Source organism: Carya illinoinensis, chromosome 1 (assembly GCF_018687715.1).
Source record: "Carya illinoinensis cultivar Pawnee chromosome 1, C.illinoinensisPawnee_v1, whole genome shotgun sequence".
Classification (NCBI taxonomy): domain Eukaryota; kingdom Viridiplantae; phylum Streptophyta; class Magnoliopsida; order Fagales; family Juglandaceae; genus Carya; species Carya illinoinensis.
Window position 1 is genome coordinate 24405949 of NC_056752.1, and position 16618 is coordinate 24422566.

Below are 16618 nucleotides of genomic sequence, written 5' to 3' on the forward strand. Positions count from 1 at the left end.
GTAGTGGAAGTTCTTGAGTATTTTTAGGTTGCAAATGTACCTAAATAAGATTTACAAAATATATGTCCAGCCAAATTTACAAATAAATTTATCAAACAATATATAATAAATTAAAAAAAAAAATACCTGTGAAGAGTCAATCATCATGATGAGAGAGTAAGAGTGAAATGAATATATTTTTCAAATAGTAATATTCTGATTAATATAATTCATAACAATATTATGGATTCATTACAGATCAAGCACTTGAATCTCAACCTTTATTCTAATCAGAGCAATCGAAGCAGTTCAAGCAAAGAGTGATTTGGATTAATTACTCAAGTTTGCTGGTTCCTGAAACTTTTCCTTAACGAGGAAATGAAACACGTTGAGAATCCCTTCATAACTCGGTATGGTACTGGGCCATATTGCATGAGTCGCCACCACCTTCTGCGGGGCATATGTCTTCAGGTGTAAAACGACAAACCCTAGCATCTTTGTATACTCTTCCTGATCTACAATAATAGCCCTTGTTTGGATTACAATGACTGTCGTTTGAGCATATGCATAACCCTTCTAGTGCACAACCCTGCTCATCTACAGTCAACCCTCTTTCCAAACCCAGAACTTTATTTGTCCACTCACTAGAGAATAGACCTAATGGATCGTAAACATCTTTAACCTTCAAGAATTCTGTAGCATTTCTGTACCTCTCGATCGCTCCCTCGAACGCTAGGTTCCTATTCTTTCCCCAATGGGGCAGTGCCCCGTACTTGAAAAGTGCGAGTTGCTCAATTTCTTCTAATATGTCTTCGTAAAGCCTAGGACTTTTAGGGTCTTTGCTTCGATAATATGTGATATCAAACTCCACTGCATCTTCTTCCTTACCCAGGTAAGCAGTCGAAGCCTTAACGTAGCGTATGAGGATTCCATTATAAAGTTCAACGCCACACATTGCTTTGGGCACCAAGTCGTTTAGCTCTTGCACGTCTTGGATGAATATCTTAGCCATGGGCAATCCAATGCTAAATGTGGTTTGGTGAAAGAACCTATGACCCTTAACTCTTGGGTCCCATGGACATACGTTACTGATCATCTCCGGATCCTCAAGACTGTCTAGGCAGGTTCCGTATGCTTGAAACCTGTTGTGATATCCAACAACCGGATAGGCTTCAAAGGATTTACCTAATAATCCAAATACATTACTTCCGTTAAGGAAACACACTTCAATTTCGAATAGAAATGTTTGGAATATGTGAAAGAAAATAGCAATACCATCGTTAGTTAAACCATAGGCACCATCCACGAGTTTAGAAACACTTGCTTCTGCAGAGAGGCACTTTCCCTCGATAGCCCCAGTGGATTCTAGAAGCTCCTCTATTTAAAAAAGCACAAAAACATGTCATCAGAACTACCATCACACAATTAATTTTGGAGAGGGTGTTGAAATTGGCTAACCTTTGGTTCTGATAATGGCCACTTCAAGGGAAGATCTAGAGCGAAATGGCGTGAAATCATAGAGACCATCACCGGACGTGTTCATGGGGACACGATCATCTATCCGATAGACTGCCATGCGTTGATTAGGGTACCAAGTTATATCACCAAACTCATGCTTTCTCCCGAAATTCGCAACTCGATCTCCCAAGTCCCAATCATTCATACTTTTGAACTCAATGGATCTCTTGAAGAGAGGCTGTAGTTTAAGAGTGACCTGCAAATGTGAGCAGTTTTCTTTCTTAGCCATTCATGACTTTGGCACGTTGATAAATGGGGTTTCAATTTGATTTATTTATACAAATGATCTGAATATCATAAAGTTTTAAATAGATATCACCTTGACAATGTAATTAGCTAGTCGATTACAATATCATTTTAGACATTGGAAAATACTGCTTGTTTTCTTTTTCATGTCATCTTATGTAGGACTACGTACATTATATATATCTACACGTAGAGTACATAATATATATATATATATATATATCAATATGTATATGTACGGATTCAAATAAAATAAAATAAACTTTTATTATTATTATATATATAGTTCTTCTACTCAGCAGCCTTACACCACACACCTATTGAGGGAAAAAATAAAAGCAAATATATAGTGTAGGGTTGCTAAATAAAATTTTTCATATATATATATATACATGTGTGTGCGCGGCTTCGCCCCAGTAGCTCAGTTATTTGTATTAAGAATAAAATTAAAACTTATTTGCAACTTGTTGTTCAAATGAGTCCTGGCATGCGTATGACATCCATGCGCATAGGTAGATTTAGGCTTTGTTTGCATGCTAGGAGATTTTCAATTATTTGAGTTGACCAATGAATAATAGTATTTTGTGGGTCATAGAGATGTATTTGAATGTAATTAGGTTGAAATATATATTTGAATATATGGAGTAGGTAGATTGAATGTAATGATTGATTTGGGATGAGTTGAGCTCACTCCAATAACTAAACATATATAGGCTTAGGGCATGCTTGGACACTTGAAGTATCTCATAATTTTGTGAATTGTAATGAAATTATATGTAAAATATTTAGAATTAGAATATTTCACTAAGTTTTAAGAAATGAGATTGATAAAAGTTGAATAAAAATATTATAATGTTCAAAAGTTGTTTGAATATAGTTATTTGAATATTATTTTTATTTTGAAGTTTGAAAATATTGTATTAATTTTTTTATTTTGTTTTGAATTAGTTTGTAAAAGCTGTAATGATAATATAATGATTAGATAAAAAAGTTGAAAAATTAAAAATTAAAAAATATTTTATATTTCAGTAATGTTAAATTCATTACACAAACAAGGCCTTAGGGGGGGCTAAAGGGAGCAACAGATCCTCTCAAAATTTTTGGAAAAAAATTATTATTTAGATGTATTTTTAAATATTTACAGAAAATTGATGACTCGCATTTTGGGGTTAGATTGTGACATGAAACTAAATATATAATAGATTTTTCTAAATTTTGAATTCTTCCTAGAATTTTAAAATTTTACCATTAAAATCTTTAAAACGTATAAAATCTTAACATGATATTAAAAAACCCAAGGCATATAATCAGTTTGTATTCTTCTTGGAGTCCTCTTACAGATTTTCTCTGTTGCAATATTTTATCTTTTCTATGCAAGATTTTTCTTTATTTTTCTTTAAATTTATTTTTAATATCTTTCTTTATAATTAATGTTGACCATATAATTATCAACAAAAAAAAAAAAAGGAAAACTCGTATATATCATTTGTCATTATAAATATGTATCATATACCCTAGAAATATAAATATATTAATCTAGTACATTTATATATTTTTTTTTCAATATTTGAAAAGATACAAATGCACTGGCAATAACTTTCAACCATAGCAGCGCTCTATAGTCTAACACATGACCATTTTTTCAAATTCATAGAAAAAATGATTGGGGCCCCACCATTAATGCTTTGGGCAATGATAGCGTAACATCGATTATAAAAGTCTCCCTGAATGGGAACCATATTCCCCACGTCTTCTGACTTAGTGCAGCCTCTCAATTTATGATGATGTCACGTTGTTTATTATAAAAATATAAATATTCAAAACAGAAAGACATTTCAAAATTAAACACAAAAAAGAAAGTGTGAAATTATAGCTCTCTCTATTTTTTTGCGTTTGTGTTTTCTTTGATAAACCATGTGGTGGTTCCACGTCTAGAGATCCTTCTGAGTAACTAGTAGACTTTAGATTGTTCTGTAGCATTATTCTTTGTATTATCTTCGCTCTTAATTTAATTTCTGTAACAAGTATGTCCAGCTAGCTGGTAGCTGGTAGCTGGGTCACTTCGAATTGTCGCAAACAGGACAGAACTCAAGAAAACATGCCAATTCAATCTAGATTCATTATCTCATAAGAGTATACAAATTAAATGGAGAGGGAACTTAAAGCAACATATATGTAGGTTCATCCTTTTTAAAGATGCTTTGGGTACTTTACTAAAACTAACGTGTTCCTGAGGGTAAAGGAGTGTAAGGGTATCTTTATCCTTCAGAATATATTTCCATTCCTAGTACTCTGCGCTGAAAGACAAGACTCAAGGTATAAAGATGGCCAAATGGAGACTTGGGCATGATTTTTCAATGAAATTAAGAACTTGATCAGATTAATGTTACCTACCCGATCGGGAAAATATGATCATCGGGTCAGTACGGGTGATCGATACATATATCATGATTGAAAGAAGACTTCTCAAAATAAAATTGTCAGTTAATCACGTAAAATCCATCTTTCCAAGCTGGTTTACACGCTAACAAGATCATTTCGGACCAAGTCAACAAGTAATTTAAATTTAATTTATGAATTAACTTTTGTCATATATTTTCCACAAAAACTTGGGAGTAGGAGTTGTCGATAACATATGGAGCCCGAGTCGCTGAAGTTGGCTAGCTAGTGATCATATTATAAATAACGTCATGCAAAACGTACCTGCGAAATAACTCCGAGAACTCCAAGCGAAACTTTGGCTGCATTAAAATCTGTGTCTCCATCACTGAGCGTCCGAACCTTAACATGACCATCTTCAGGACCACCAGGACTAACGATTCGAAGTTCCACAACAAAATCATGAACTGCGCTTCCGTTTCCCTGCCATGTACTCCCATGGGCACCCGTGCCCAATATGCCACCAATTGTCAAGCCCCACCAATACGGGGTAGAAACCAAGGCCAGCTTGGCCTTGGTCGCTTCATTGATAAGCTGCCTCAATAATACACCGCTCTCCACAGTCATCGTCATAGCTTCACCATCAATTTTCAACGTACGGTTCAGATACTTGGTGCTTATTAGCAGTCCATCTTCGCCGTCGGGACAGACTAGCTTGGGAATGCTGTGTGAGGTACTTGTTGCCACCTTCATTTTCCTTCGGCTAGCGGTTGCGTTTGCTACAACTGAAATGAGTTCTTCCTCTGTGGATGGGTACACCACTTCTGCTACTCGACAAACGCTTCTATCGGAAAAGGCTCCGTAGGAATTTGTGATTGTGCAGTTTGTATTCCTTGATGAACATTTGATGGGGTCCCATGTGCGGCTAGAACTCACAAAAAAGAATAACAGAAGGAGAGAGCTAGATCGGAAAACTTGTCGTGTTGAGCTTAAGAATGCCATGGATGAGAGTTTTGAGGGCGCTTTTTCCTTGGAAATTTAACAAGCAGCAGAAGCCTTCCACATTGACGTTGTTGTTGAGAAGATTATATAGAACGGTTTTGGCCTTAAAGGGTACATAAATAAAGGAAGCATATTATATAGATAGGATATGATTTAAAACTTAAAAGGGTAGAAAGCAAGGAAACCTGTAACCTAGTGAAGTTTGCTTGTTTGGAAGACAAAGACTTGTATGGGGTCTTTGATGCTTTTTTGAAGATCTCTTACGGGCCTTGACGGAGCCAAGGAAAAAAGAGTTAGTAAGGGACTAGAAGGCCAAAGCCCTGGCCAAGGCTAGGGCCTTCTAGAACGTGGAAAAAGCTTCCCACAACAAGAGAAAAGAAAAAGCCCCCATGCGGGGACTACGACCTTACTTTGATCATTCCACGCTCACTATCGTCGAAGCTGGTCACCCTACCACCCACGAAGACGATGACTGGAACGCAAGACGCCGCTATTGCATATACCGTAGGTCTACCGCTCCAGCCTCCCGCAGCTGAGAGTGGGTTCAGCCCTCCCGACTACTCGAATACCTACCCCAACTCCCATCGCGACAATAAGCGGTTAGCCGCGTTGTTGTCCAAATTGCTCCTTGTGGGGTACCATAAGGATGGATGTAATTCCGAAGGCTGCTTTATCCTTCCCTCAACGGAGTGTGGGCTAGTCCTGAACTACCCAAAGAAGAAACTGAAGTTACCTTCCTCATAAACATCAATAGGTGGGAGCGGGCCCAGTCTCAAATTGCCCAAATAACCTACCTCTTAGTAGGAGGAAGAGGAAAAGTTGGCCAAAAACCACTCCATCACTACCGCAGTAGAGAGCAGATCTAGCCCTTGGGTGGCCCGAATACCTACCCCGACCTCGGCAGCTAACAAAGTGTGGGCCCAACTCTAACCTGACAGATTTTCTTACTATGTCAACAAGTGGAAGTAGGTCTAGTCCCAAATTGCCCTAGTAACTTACCTCTCCATAGGCAAAGGGGAGAGTTGGGCCAGAAGCCTCTCTACCCCTCCCCTAGTAGAGAGCGGGTCCTGCCTCACGGCAGCTCAAATTCCTACCCCGACTCCCATCACAGCGAGAGAGCAGACAACCCTACAACGTCACCTAAAGAAGTTATCTGCTCAAGGGAGTCACAGAGCCGAGATGGCTTGAGGCACCTCGACCTTTCCCTAATGGAGTGCGGGTAGGTCTCCCGAAAACCTGAAGTAAAGCATCAACCACAACAACAAGATAGTGGGCTACGGTGGAAGAATGCCTGACGAACGAAGGCCTACCAGCAAGGAGCCAACAACCAACGAAATCATGATAAGTCACAGGATTTTCAAGGCCGACGAGATGAACAACGGTACTTAGGAGGGCTGCCCTCTCTACCCAGCAGCCCCCTCTAGACCTGACCAAGCAAGAAGAATAAAAAGCACAATAGAAGCATGGGGAAGAGAAAGCAAAGAAATGCATAAAGCCGACAACACAAAGGCAATGAAGTTTTATTAAAGAGTGACAAGATACAACATAAAGCTTGAAGACAAAGAGTGACAAAATACAACGTAAAGCTCCAAGACAAAAAGCGACAAGATACAACAAAAAGCTCCAAGACAAAGAATAGAGTACAACTTAGGATCCCGACACCAAGGGTGACCAGCCTAGAGCACCAACTAGCGGGGTGGTAACAAGACCAAATCATATCTCACTAAAAGCTGGAGGCCGACGGCTCTGTCATTCATTCCTTCCTACCGAACCAATTAGAGGACATGTTGCGGGGGAGCGATCTTGGCAAATAACACTCTCTTGAGAAGGCGGCGAAGAGAGATCTCCATCACTACAACAAGGAAGTCTTTTGCTACCCCTACCTAAGGCCGCTCAAAAGAAAATCAACTAAAAAACAATACCGAGTGAAGAAAGCGCCATGAATCGGAACATCTCGGAGTTGATTTCTACATCAAGAGCATCCAGGAGGGGGAGGCGATTCGATCGAGTTGAAGAGAGCTCCATGAATGTCTCGAAGCGTGAAGAAAGAGAATGCATTTCTGTGCGAGCACGCTGCCGGGGACAAAGGAGATGAAGAAAGAGAATGCATTTATGCAAAGTGCAGGGAAACATATTGCAACCATTCACGAACCAAGTTTGCTAGGGAGAGAACAAGGACACAGTGAAGCATTTAGGCACAAAGAGAACCAACATTCAGTGGCTCAGGGAAGGTAAGGAGCGAAGGTACTCATGCAAAATGAAAGATGGAGGAAAATGAGGCAAGGAAGGCCTTATATAGGCAAATGCAACGGTTAGAATATAGAGTAATTGGTGCCTACGCGCCCGATCCACTCCTCGTGATTCACGCAGTTTGAGCAACGTGTATCCTATGAAATAACGTGGGAAGAAGTAACTTATAGAAGAAATTAATGGCGGGAAAATCAAGGGGAGCTTTAAATGTGAAGTGAAACTGCCAGATTTTGCCATGATTACAGAAGCTGAATAGTTGCCAAGATTGCATGGGAAATGAGGGGCCCATCTATTACCATTGAAAATTAGGGAGACAACACGTGGAAAGCACTGAAGGCATGACCGCATATCTGACAAGAGGAAAAAGCTTGAAAGCTCGGTGGGGTGAAAATCCACCTAAGGGCTAACCGGGAAAGAAGGTTGAGGTGCTCGGTGGGGTACGGCGCTTTGTGGGGTACGGCGCTTCCCGCGACCTGGCCTAAAAGACTATAGTAGGAAAGTAGGAGCACAGATAAATTGTTATCGCGTGCACTCGATAAGAATTTATGGGTGATAAACTAAAGTAAAGCCGTCGTCAAGAATCAGTAAAGTCGTTGTCAAAAATCAGTCAAGAAATTGCTTTTGAGCTTGGCTAACTTCTTATTGGCTGCCTCTAGAGCTAAACGAGGGGCGTCTAGCTACTGATCCAATAGTTCTCGCTCATCCCTCTCATCACTGGTGCACCGTAAGGTAGTCTGACTCATTGCCCAGAGGATCATGTTCTCCTCCACCACGGCCTCCTGACTATCCACGGCAAACGTTGCCAAGGAAGAGCAACCCTGCAAGTAGAAAAGAGAAGCGAGATAAGCCGCAATACTCAAAGAGCTGATCAAGGAAGAGAAAGTGAGAGGGTGTGTCTAGCAGAATATCCCGAACGGGTACTTGACCGCCTGGCTGATCACTTCTTGATGATGCCCCCCTCCCCGGAAGGCCATTGGCTTAAGTAAGGGATGACATCGACCGAGCTTTCTCAGCTAGATCCTTGGGTGGCCACCTCAGCCCGAAGAGCATCATTGACATCATCTCCAGTTGGTGGACCCGAGGACAGACCTTCGAATTCAACTGCATCTGATCACCCTCGCCCCTCAATTGGAAACCCTGGATCCTCCAGGTCACCACTGACTACAACATCCAAAAGGAGCCTGCTCATCGATGGACAATCAACCTCCTTCTGGATGTTATGGGCAACTGTGATTGCCTCTTCAGCAGCTAGGTTTGAGCTCTCCATCAGTTTGAGAATCTCTGAACCAATGTATGTGGTCTCACTGCTTCATTCTCCAGCCGCAAGTTGGGGCATCACGAAGGGCATGCCTGCAACGTCGGCCTCATCCTCATGGACGCGACCTCCAACAGACGAGATTGCTGTCAAGGTGGGTACGATTGCCGAACCGACACTGGGAGGGCGCCTGCCCTTGTTGGCGAGTTTAGGGCCCCCAGCCGCTAGGGTGCTTTGCAGGAAAGCAGCAAGCCCCCTAGTTCTCAGGACCAAGCCGCGATCCGCAAGGCCTCACGGTGACTCAATAGAAACTACGACTAGAGTGCCCCTCTCAAGGGATTCTAAAGGCCTTAAGGAAGAAAAGTCTATAGCCACTTCATTGGGAATAGTTTGGTGAAGTACTCTCGCTGAGCTTGGCAAATCAGCTGAGTGAGCAATCTTGGCTGTGGCCAACACCCTGCCCTCAAGAACTTGCACCTCTTGGGCGGGATGGCCACCCACCTCTGTGTCCTCTAGACGAGGCTTCTTTCCTTTGGTGGCAGCCAAAGGGAGCATAGGCCTCTTCTAAACGGTGGCAGCGCCTGAGTGGGCCAGGATGACCCCCGGGTTGGGGCTAGCTCCCCATATGGAGAGAGGAAGATTGGTATGTTCTCCTTCGAAAGGAGAACCTCCGACCGAACATTGCCGGCATGGCTCCACCCACTTTGCCATAATGGCGATGCATTTTTCCTCGCCCAAGGAGGGTAAGAAGCGAATGACCCTGTCTTCAGGTACTTTTCCCTAAACAAACTAAATGGTCGGCTCGCAATGGTCCAAGGATACCAACTTAGGGCCAAAGGTGAAGAAAAACTTGGGAGACCAGTCCTTTACTTTGCGATACTTCGTCTCCATGAAGACCAAGGGATGCTTCACTCTAAAGCTGCAATGGTGACTGTGGATGTCCAGAACATTATAGATCAAGAGGAGCTCTTGGCCAATGAGATTGGCACGTTCGTCATCTAAACTTTGCAGGCCTAACGCTAGAGAACACAACAACTGGTCAGGTGCCTCCACGCATTGGGGTGAAGTTACGAGGGGGCCAAGCCAAGAAGATCCAACACCTCATGGACTGGCTAGGAGAACGGCAACCTCAAGCCATTGGTGAACATGGCAGGGAAGAGGGCCACCTTCAAAGAACGGCCTTGGGCATCAATAGTCCCTTTATTTAGGCCAGAAATCTCGAAGATTACAGTATCGAGAACCTAGTAAGCGACACGTTTGTTCTCTAGCACGTTTGTTCTCTAGCATCCGACAATCAACAATCAAATGCCAGCTGCTATCGTTGAAAGGAGGCTAGTGTAGCTGCTTTTTACAGGGGTCACATATTGTGCCAAATTTTTCTAAAGTTGTTAGAGGGAATGAAAGGGATACAGAATAAGAAACCATTGAGGCTAGGGATCGACCAGGAAAGGAACCAGCAAGAAAAAGTACTATGAAGATGGGTGGTGACCACTCCAATTTATAAAGCAAAGGAAGAGAAACCGTTTTGAAGAGACACGTGGCGAGGAGGTAAAAGAGGCAGTTTGATTTTCGGAAAGTGAGTGCCACGAGAGGATGGGAAATCAAAGAGTCATCCAAAGTAATTGAAGGGACACCAACCGTCACCACCCTTTGGAAGCGCACCTACAAAGGACAGAGTCGAGTCATCATTTGGGCAGTATCAACGAGTCTTTCCAAGCCAAAAAGTTGGAACCCACTCCCCAACGTGAAGCTACAAGATGCAATAGTGGGAGAAGGCATTGTATTGAATTCCCATCTGCCTCATCCAATGGAAATTGGCGGGGTAACTATAAGGAAATTTTACCTATCTACCCTTTGGCCCAAGATGGGGAGGACTCGGCAGGCAAGAAGCGGAGCCCTCAGCCCAGCAAAAAAGAGCCCTGATAGATTGACCCACGGGCAAGATATGGGAAGGATGCACCCTGCCCTCGAGTACCTACCTACATGGATGAACGTGAAGCAATGAGAAGCCCTTCAATCTCTAACACTGCTTCATCAATGGATCAGGAAAGAAGCTAACATGGACACATTAGATGGGAAACCACAGTGCATTTATGGCGCCTCTGCTAAACCACACTGCATTAATGGCAATCGAATCCAAGCCAAGTGTCGCATTAATGGTGCCGCCACTGAGGCATGCCGCATTAATGTGATTGAACCAGGAGTCATGATGTGGATAGAGGACCCATGAGGATAGAGAGGATCTACCCCCCTCCCCTAGATGCCAGTATAAATACTCACCCCCAAGTATGACGAAACCTCTGTAGTTCTCTCTACTTTTTACTTCAGCATTTATTTGCCGTCATCTCAGAATCTTTATTAACTTTGACATCAGAGGCTCCCCGACCCCTGTCCTCTAGGTTCACCTTCTCTAAGTTTTACAAGCCCATTACTGAAGACTCAAGTCCCAGGAACCTGACCCAATGGCATACAAAACACGATGTTAACACTAATATTAAAAAATAATATTCTAGTAATATTTTATTTAACTTTCAACTTTCATCTAAAATCATTTCATCTCTTCCCACTATCCAAACAACCCCTAAAACTAATTTTGTTTGTTTCGTTTGGAAAGACGTACGTTCTCAAGTGGTACAGAATTGAAAAGCTCATGTGGACAAAATATCTATTTTCTTTTATAGCTTTCTACCAATTAAGAGAGAATTCCCATTTGTTGTGTGGGGCTTGTTTTGTAAGCATCAGTAAGTATGGTGGTAAATAAACAATATTAATTGATAGGTTTATTGAAATTGGCTCAACTAAACTTGAGTTTGGCTTTATTTGTTAATTAAATTAATTGTTGTACAAGCTCGAATAACTTCGTATTTATTAATTTTTACAATTCCAACAATATATTTATTGACCGATTGGGATTGAATTTGGAAGTGTTAAAAGTATTTTTAACAACCTAAAAGCACTAATTTTAAAGAAAAACATATTATATGTATGATAAATTTATAAAAATTGCTTTAAGCACTTAAAAGAAAGCTGAAAGCCACTTTTTTAAAAGCGGCCAAATTGAAGTTTTTATTGAAAAGCTCCTAAGATTATTGAACATTCTTAAAAATAGTAAGGTTATGCATCATACTTTAATCTCACTTTTATCTCATTATATAAAATGTGGCATCTTTATCATCCGTAACTGATCATCCTTTATTTTTTAAGGGAATAAATATAAAATTGAGGTGCAATGTCACCACATCATAGTGGGATATAAGTGGGATTTGAGTGCGATATATAGTATTTTTCTTTTAAAAAAGTAATATTACTAACTTTAAAGTACTTTAGATACATGTTTACCAAACATTAAACAACATTTTAATTGTAGAGATTTGTAGTAAAGCTCTGCAATTAAAAGACTGCTCTGGAAAGCTCTAGTTCCTACCTCCAATCCCAAATAGGCATTGATAATGTGAATATATTACATATTTGAAGAGATTAGAAAAAATTATGTTCCTAATACTTAACATCTTATCTGAATCCTTGTGAATATAATTTTTTTATATACATTTATATGAACTTTATAAAAATATTAGCAAAATATCAAATTTTGGTTGTAAAATATTGTAGATAAATTTATAAAAAAAAATATAAATAATTTATGATATCTAAATGAAAGAACTTGTGAACAAGTTCGAACTATTCTGAATATTAAGTGAACTGTTTGTAAACATGGAAGCTTGAGCTTGAACTCAAGCAAAGAGTTATTTAGGATGGTGTAGTTTTTAATTTCCAAGGAACTCATACTAAGAGTTATTTCTAAAATAAAATTGCATTAAGTTCTAGGACTAAAATCCCTACAGCTCAAGCGAGAGTTCGATCAGAGAAGATTAATGATAATTCTACAAAAGAATTTTACGAAAGTAAACTTTGACATATATAATATGTCAGATCTTTCATAATAAAAGGAACTTTATAATTTAACGTATCATATTAAATTACGTTAGTTTATACATTTATTTTCAAATGATCTCTTTGTAGACCAATTATTTATCTTGACTAATCAAAATGATTAAAATGTCTAGATCCGGACCCTTCATCTTAGGTCTAAAACGATTATAATTATATGCCCTTGCATGTTTTGATGATATGGATTTTCAATGACAAGCAATTCTAATTCGTAATTAGCCACGATCAATTAAAATTAATTAGTTGGTTGATAACAAATAGTACGACTGGTTCAAAGAAAAGAGAAGGAAAAGATCTTACGTTACGTGTGATGTAAAAACAAGAGAGGAAAACTATTGTGATCGATGTAAATTGCAAGAAAAATAAATTATGAAGAGTACTATATATTAAGACTACGCTTAATTTATTTACTTTTTAATGACTTTTTCATTAGAACGTTGATATGTTTTGCAAAAGCACTTTACCATTTTCATTCATCTCTTATATATATCCGTTTGTGAGCATCAATAAGTAGGACGGTAAATAAAAAATATTATTCGAGAAGCCTACTGAAATTGACTAAGGGCCTTTGAGTTCATTCATTAATTAAATTAATTGTTTGTGAGCATCAAATCATGATCAGTTATTAAAAGACACAATTCGTACAAAAAACAGATCATACGAGTTTGAAGAACTTTATATTTATTAATTTTTACAGTATTATCTGTATATTTATTTCTTGTTTGGGTTTAAATTTAGGTGTTTAAAAAGTACTTTTAACAGTTTAAAAGTATGTTTTTAGATTAAAAAAAAAGGGTCAGTCTACCATACCGTCCCAAACATACCGCTGGGCATACCGTCCAAATTTTTTTTTTTTCTAATTTCACATTTTTTTAATCACTTTCTTAATTATTAAGTAAAAAAAATACATCAATATATTTAAAATCACTTTTTTAATCATTAAGTAAAAAAAAAAAAAAAAAATTTACCCAATAATCAACCCGGACAGTCAACTCCAGGCGGCAGAAGGCCTTTTTCCAAATAAAAAAATTGTTACCCGCAATATTTGTGGGCACCTCTAATGTGATTACTTTAAATATTTGAAGAGACTAAAAGAAATTACCTTATACTAAACATATTACATGAACCCTTCTCAATATAATTATTGATATACGTATATATAAACTTTAAAAAAATATAATTAGCTAAAAATCAAATTTTATTTGTCAAAACTTGTGGATAAAGTTATAAAACAAGTATAAATAATTTATTCTATCTAAGTGAATCAGATCGTGATCTGTTGATAAACATTGGGTAATGATATCTATACAATATTTTTTACAATACATTATATAATTATATTTTATAATAAATATATTTTTATAAAATAATATTATTTTTATGAGATATTTTATAAAAATATCCTTCATTTTAAAATATAATAAATTCTCGATAACATTATTAGTTTTGGACTAATATTTAGGCCATCTTTCCCACAAGAATAATGATACACCACCAACTACATTACAACTCATTTATCACTCATGTGTATTTTAAATTTTTTTATTTTTATTTTATTTTCTTTTAAGTATTTTTTTAACATTCTTAATCATTAAAAAAAATTTAAAAAAATATAATTTTATTAATATTTATTTTCTTAATCATTAAGTAAAATAAAAAATTAAAAAAAAATCAAATATAAAAAAATTGTAAATAAATTATAATTAAATAGTAATAATATCATTTTCCTTCTCACAATCTTCCCATCTTTTATACGAATCGATCTTTTCTTTTTTGAAATTTAGGGGCCTATGACAAGCGCCTTAGCTGTCGACCTACGTGAGCTGCCATTATTGGTGTCTAATACTATCGTCCTTGAAATGCCACAGATTGATTTCCCCTATGGATCTCAAGCTTTCCACATGGCATTAGGCATTGCCAATCAAAGACCGACATCATCACGTGGATCTTTAATGCCTTTTTATTGTGATTTAACATATCGGGAAGTGAGCTGTAACGTTGTCCTCTTCTACTTTAGTATTATATTTTATACACAATTTATCTATTTATTTGTTTTATCTTATTATGAATTTTTTTATTATAACTTATAACCTACTTTTTGCAAAAGTATTTTAGCACTTTGATCTCTTATATCCGTTTGTTTGAAAATTTCGCCAATTTTTTGTCTTAGGTCCCAAAAAGAATGTTTGAGTATTGGGTGTCAATTCATGTTTGGGGCCTAAGACAACAAGGGACGTAGTCGCCTACCGACGACGTGAGCTGCCATTATTGGTATTTAATTCTATCGTCCTTGAAATTCCACAGATTGATATCTTCGAGAAATGGCATGGGTCCATGAGAACGAATTATTGTTGTGAATTTTGTTGGATCCTATGATGTAATATGCAAGGACTCGATCGCTTTGTGCCGAGTCAATTGTGATTATCGCTGTGCACTTTGAAGTAATGCGACACATTGTCCTCATCTTTTTCTTTTTCTTTTAATTTATTTTTTTTTTTTTCGGGCAATGGGCACAACATATTATATAAGGTCATACACGTCACGATCCTCAGAAATTGACACAATTATGAGTCAGTTTTATGTGTGGAGATAAATTGAACCTCTCATATATTTTCGACCACAAATTATTAAGATCTTTAAAATCCCAGTAGTATTTTTCAAAAAAATAATTCCTAAAATGAAAAAAACGATTTTTTTTTAAAGATTGTGAAAGTTTCATAACGTTGGATTGCCCAATAATTCTCGGCCTTTCAACTAGTTCTCCCATTACGAGAGTCCTCTTAAAAGATTCAACTAGTTCTCCCATTAAGACAAGGGCCTACCCACGTGAGCTGCCACTATATATTGGTATCTAATTCTATCGTCCTTGAAATTCCACTGATTGACACATCTTCCATAAATTGCGCGCATGGGTCCATGAAAACGAATTCTTGGCAATTTTGTTGAATCCTATGATAAAATATGCAAGGACTTGCTTTGTGTCGAGTCAATGGTGATTGTCGGTCGTGTGCACATTGAAGGGACGTGACACATTGTCATCTTCTCTTTCTTTTTTTCTTTTAATTTGTTTATTTATCTTTAGGATAGTTGGGGTTGCGGAAGACGTCATACGTGGGCACAGCATGTGATGTAAGGGCAAGTCACTCTCCTCAGAAATTGAAGCTCTCATATATTTTCAACCACAATTTAATTACTAAGATCCTTAAAACCTTGTTGAGATTTCTACTCACCAAAATCCGTCAACCCCAATATTATTTTTTAAAATATAATCCCTGAAACGAAGAAACGAATCTTTTTAAGGAGCAAGTTACTCTACTTACTTAATAGTATTGTTCCTTGTTATATTTTTGTTTTTGATTTTAATTTTTCTTTTCACATTTTTTAATATATTTAAATATGTATTTAAAATCACTATCTTAATTATTAAATAAAAAAATAATAACAATTTAACTGAACGGTGCACTTTAACCATACCTTTGAGAGGCAAAATAGCTTTTTTCTATTTTTAAAACGTTGTGAAAGTTTTAAAATGTTGCATTGCCCGGTAAATCCCGGTCCTTTCAACGACTTCTCCCAGTATGTGGGTCCTCCTAAAAGATGTGCTAGCTCTTCTAGTCTTCTGTCAAAGGTTGGTAAAGTCAAAGAGCGGTCCTTGAAAGGCCCGTGATTGACGTCTACCATAAATTGCGCATGCATAGGTCCCATGAAAACGAAATATAATTATATTTATATATAATATTAAATATGTTAGTTGAATCCTTATGAATATAATTACATTTTAAACAATATAAAGATATTATAAAGATATTAATTATATAAAAATATTATCAAACTGTCATATTGTTTTGTTTATTACAATTTGTAGATAAAAATATGAAAAAAAAATATAAATAATCTATTTTATTTAAATGAAGCAGCTTGAGAATAAGTTCAAGCACACCTGATTATTAAATAAGTTGCATGTTTGTGAAAGTAAATGGCTAAATGCAATAGAATTAAATAGGGATGTGCATCCGTACCGAATTTTTTTCCGGTCCGGTG

At 37.6% G+C, this 16618-nt stretch overlaps 1 protein-coding gene across 1 annotated transcript; it reads right to left on the reverse strand.

The window, feature by feature from the left end:
- Positions 1-287: 287 nt before the first annotated feature.
- Positions 288-5337, reverse strand: LOC122313823 (probable L-gulonolactone oxidase 4). The gene is made up of 4 exons (XM_043129079.1): positions 4447-5337; positions 1438-1693; positions 1255-1356; positions 288-1164 (listed from the first exon to the last, which is right to left on the reverse strand). The coding sequence occupies exons 1-4, from the start codon at positions 5122-5124 to the stop codon at positions 380-382; spliced, it is 1821 nt and encodes a 606-aa protein (XP_042985013.1). The 5' UTR covers positions 5125-5337; the 3' UTR covers positions 288-379.
- Between the last annotated feature and the right edge of the window lie 11281 nt (positions 5338-16618).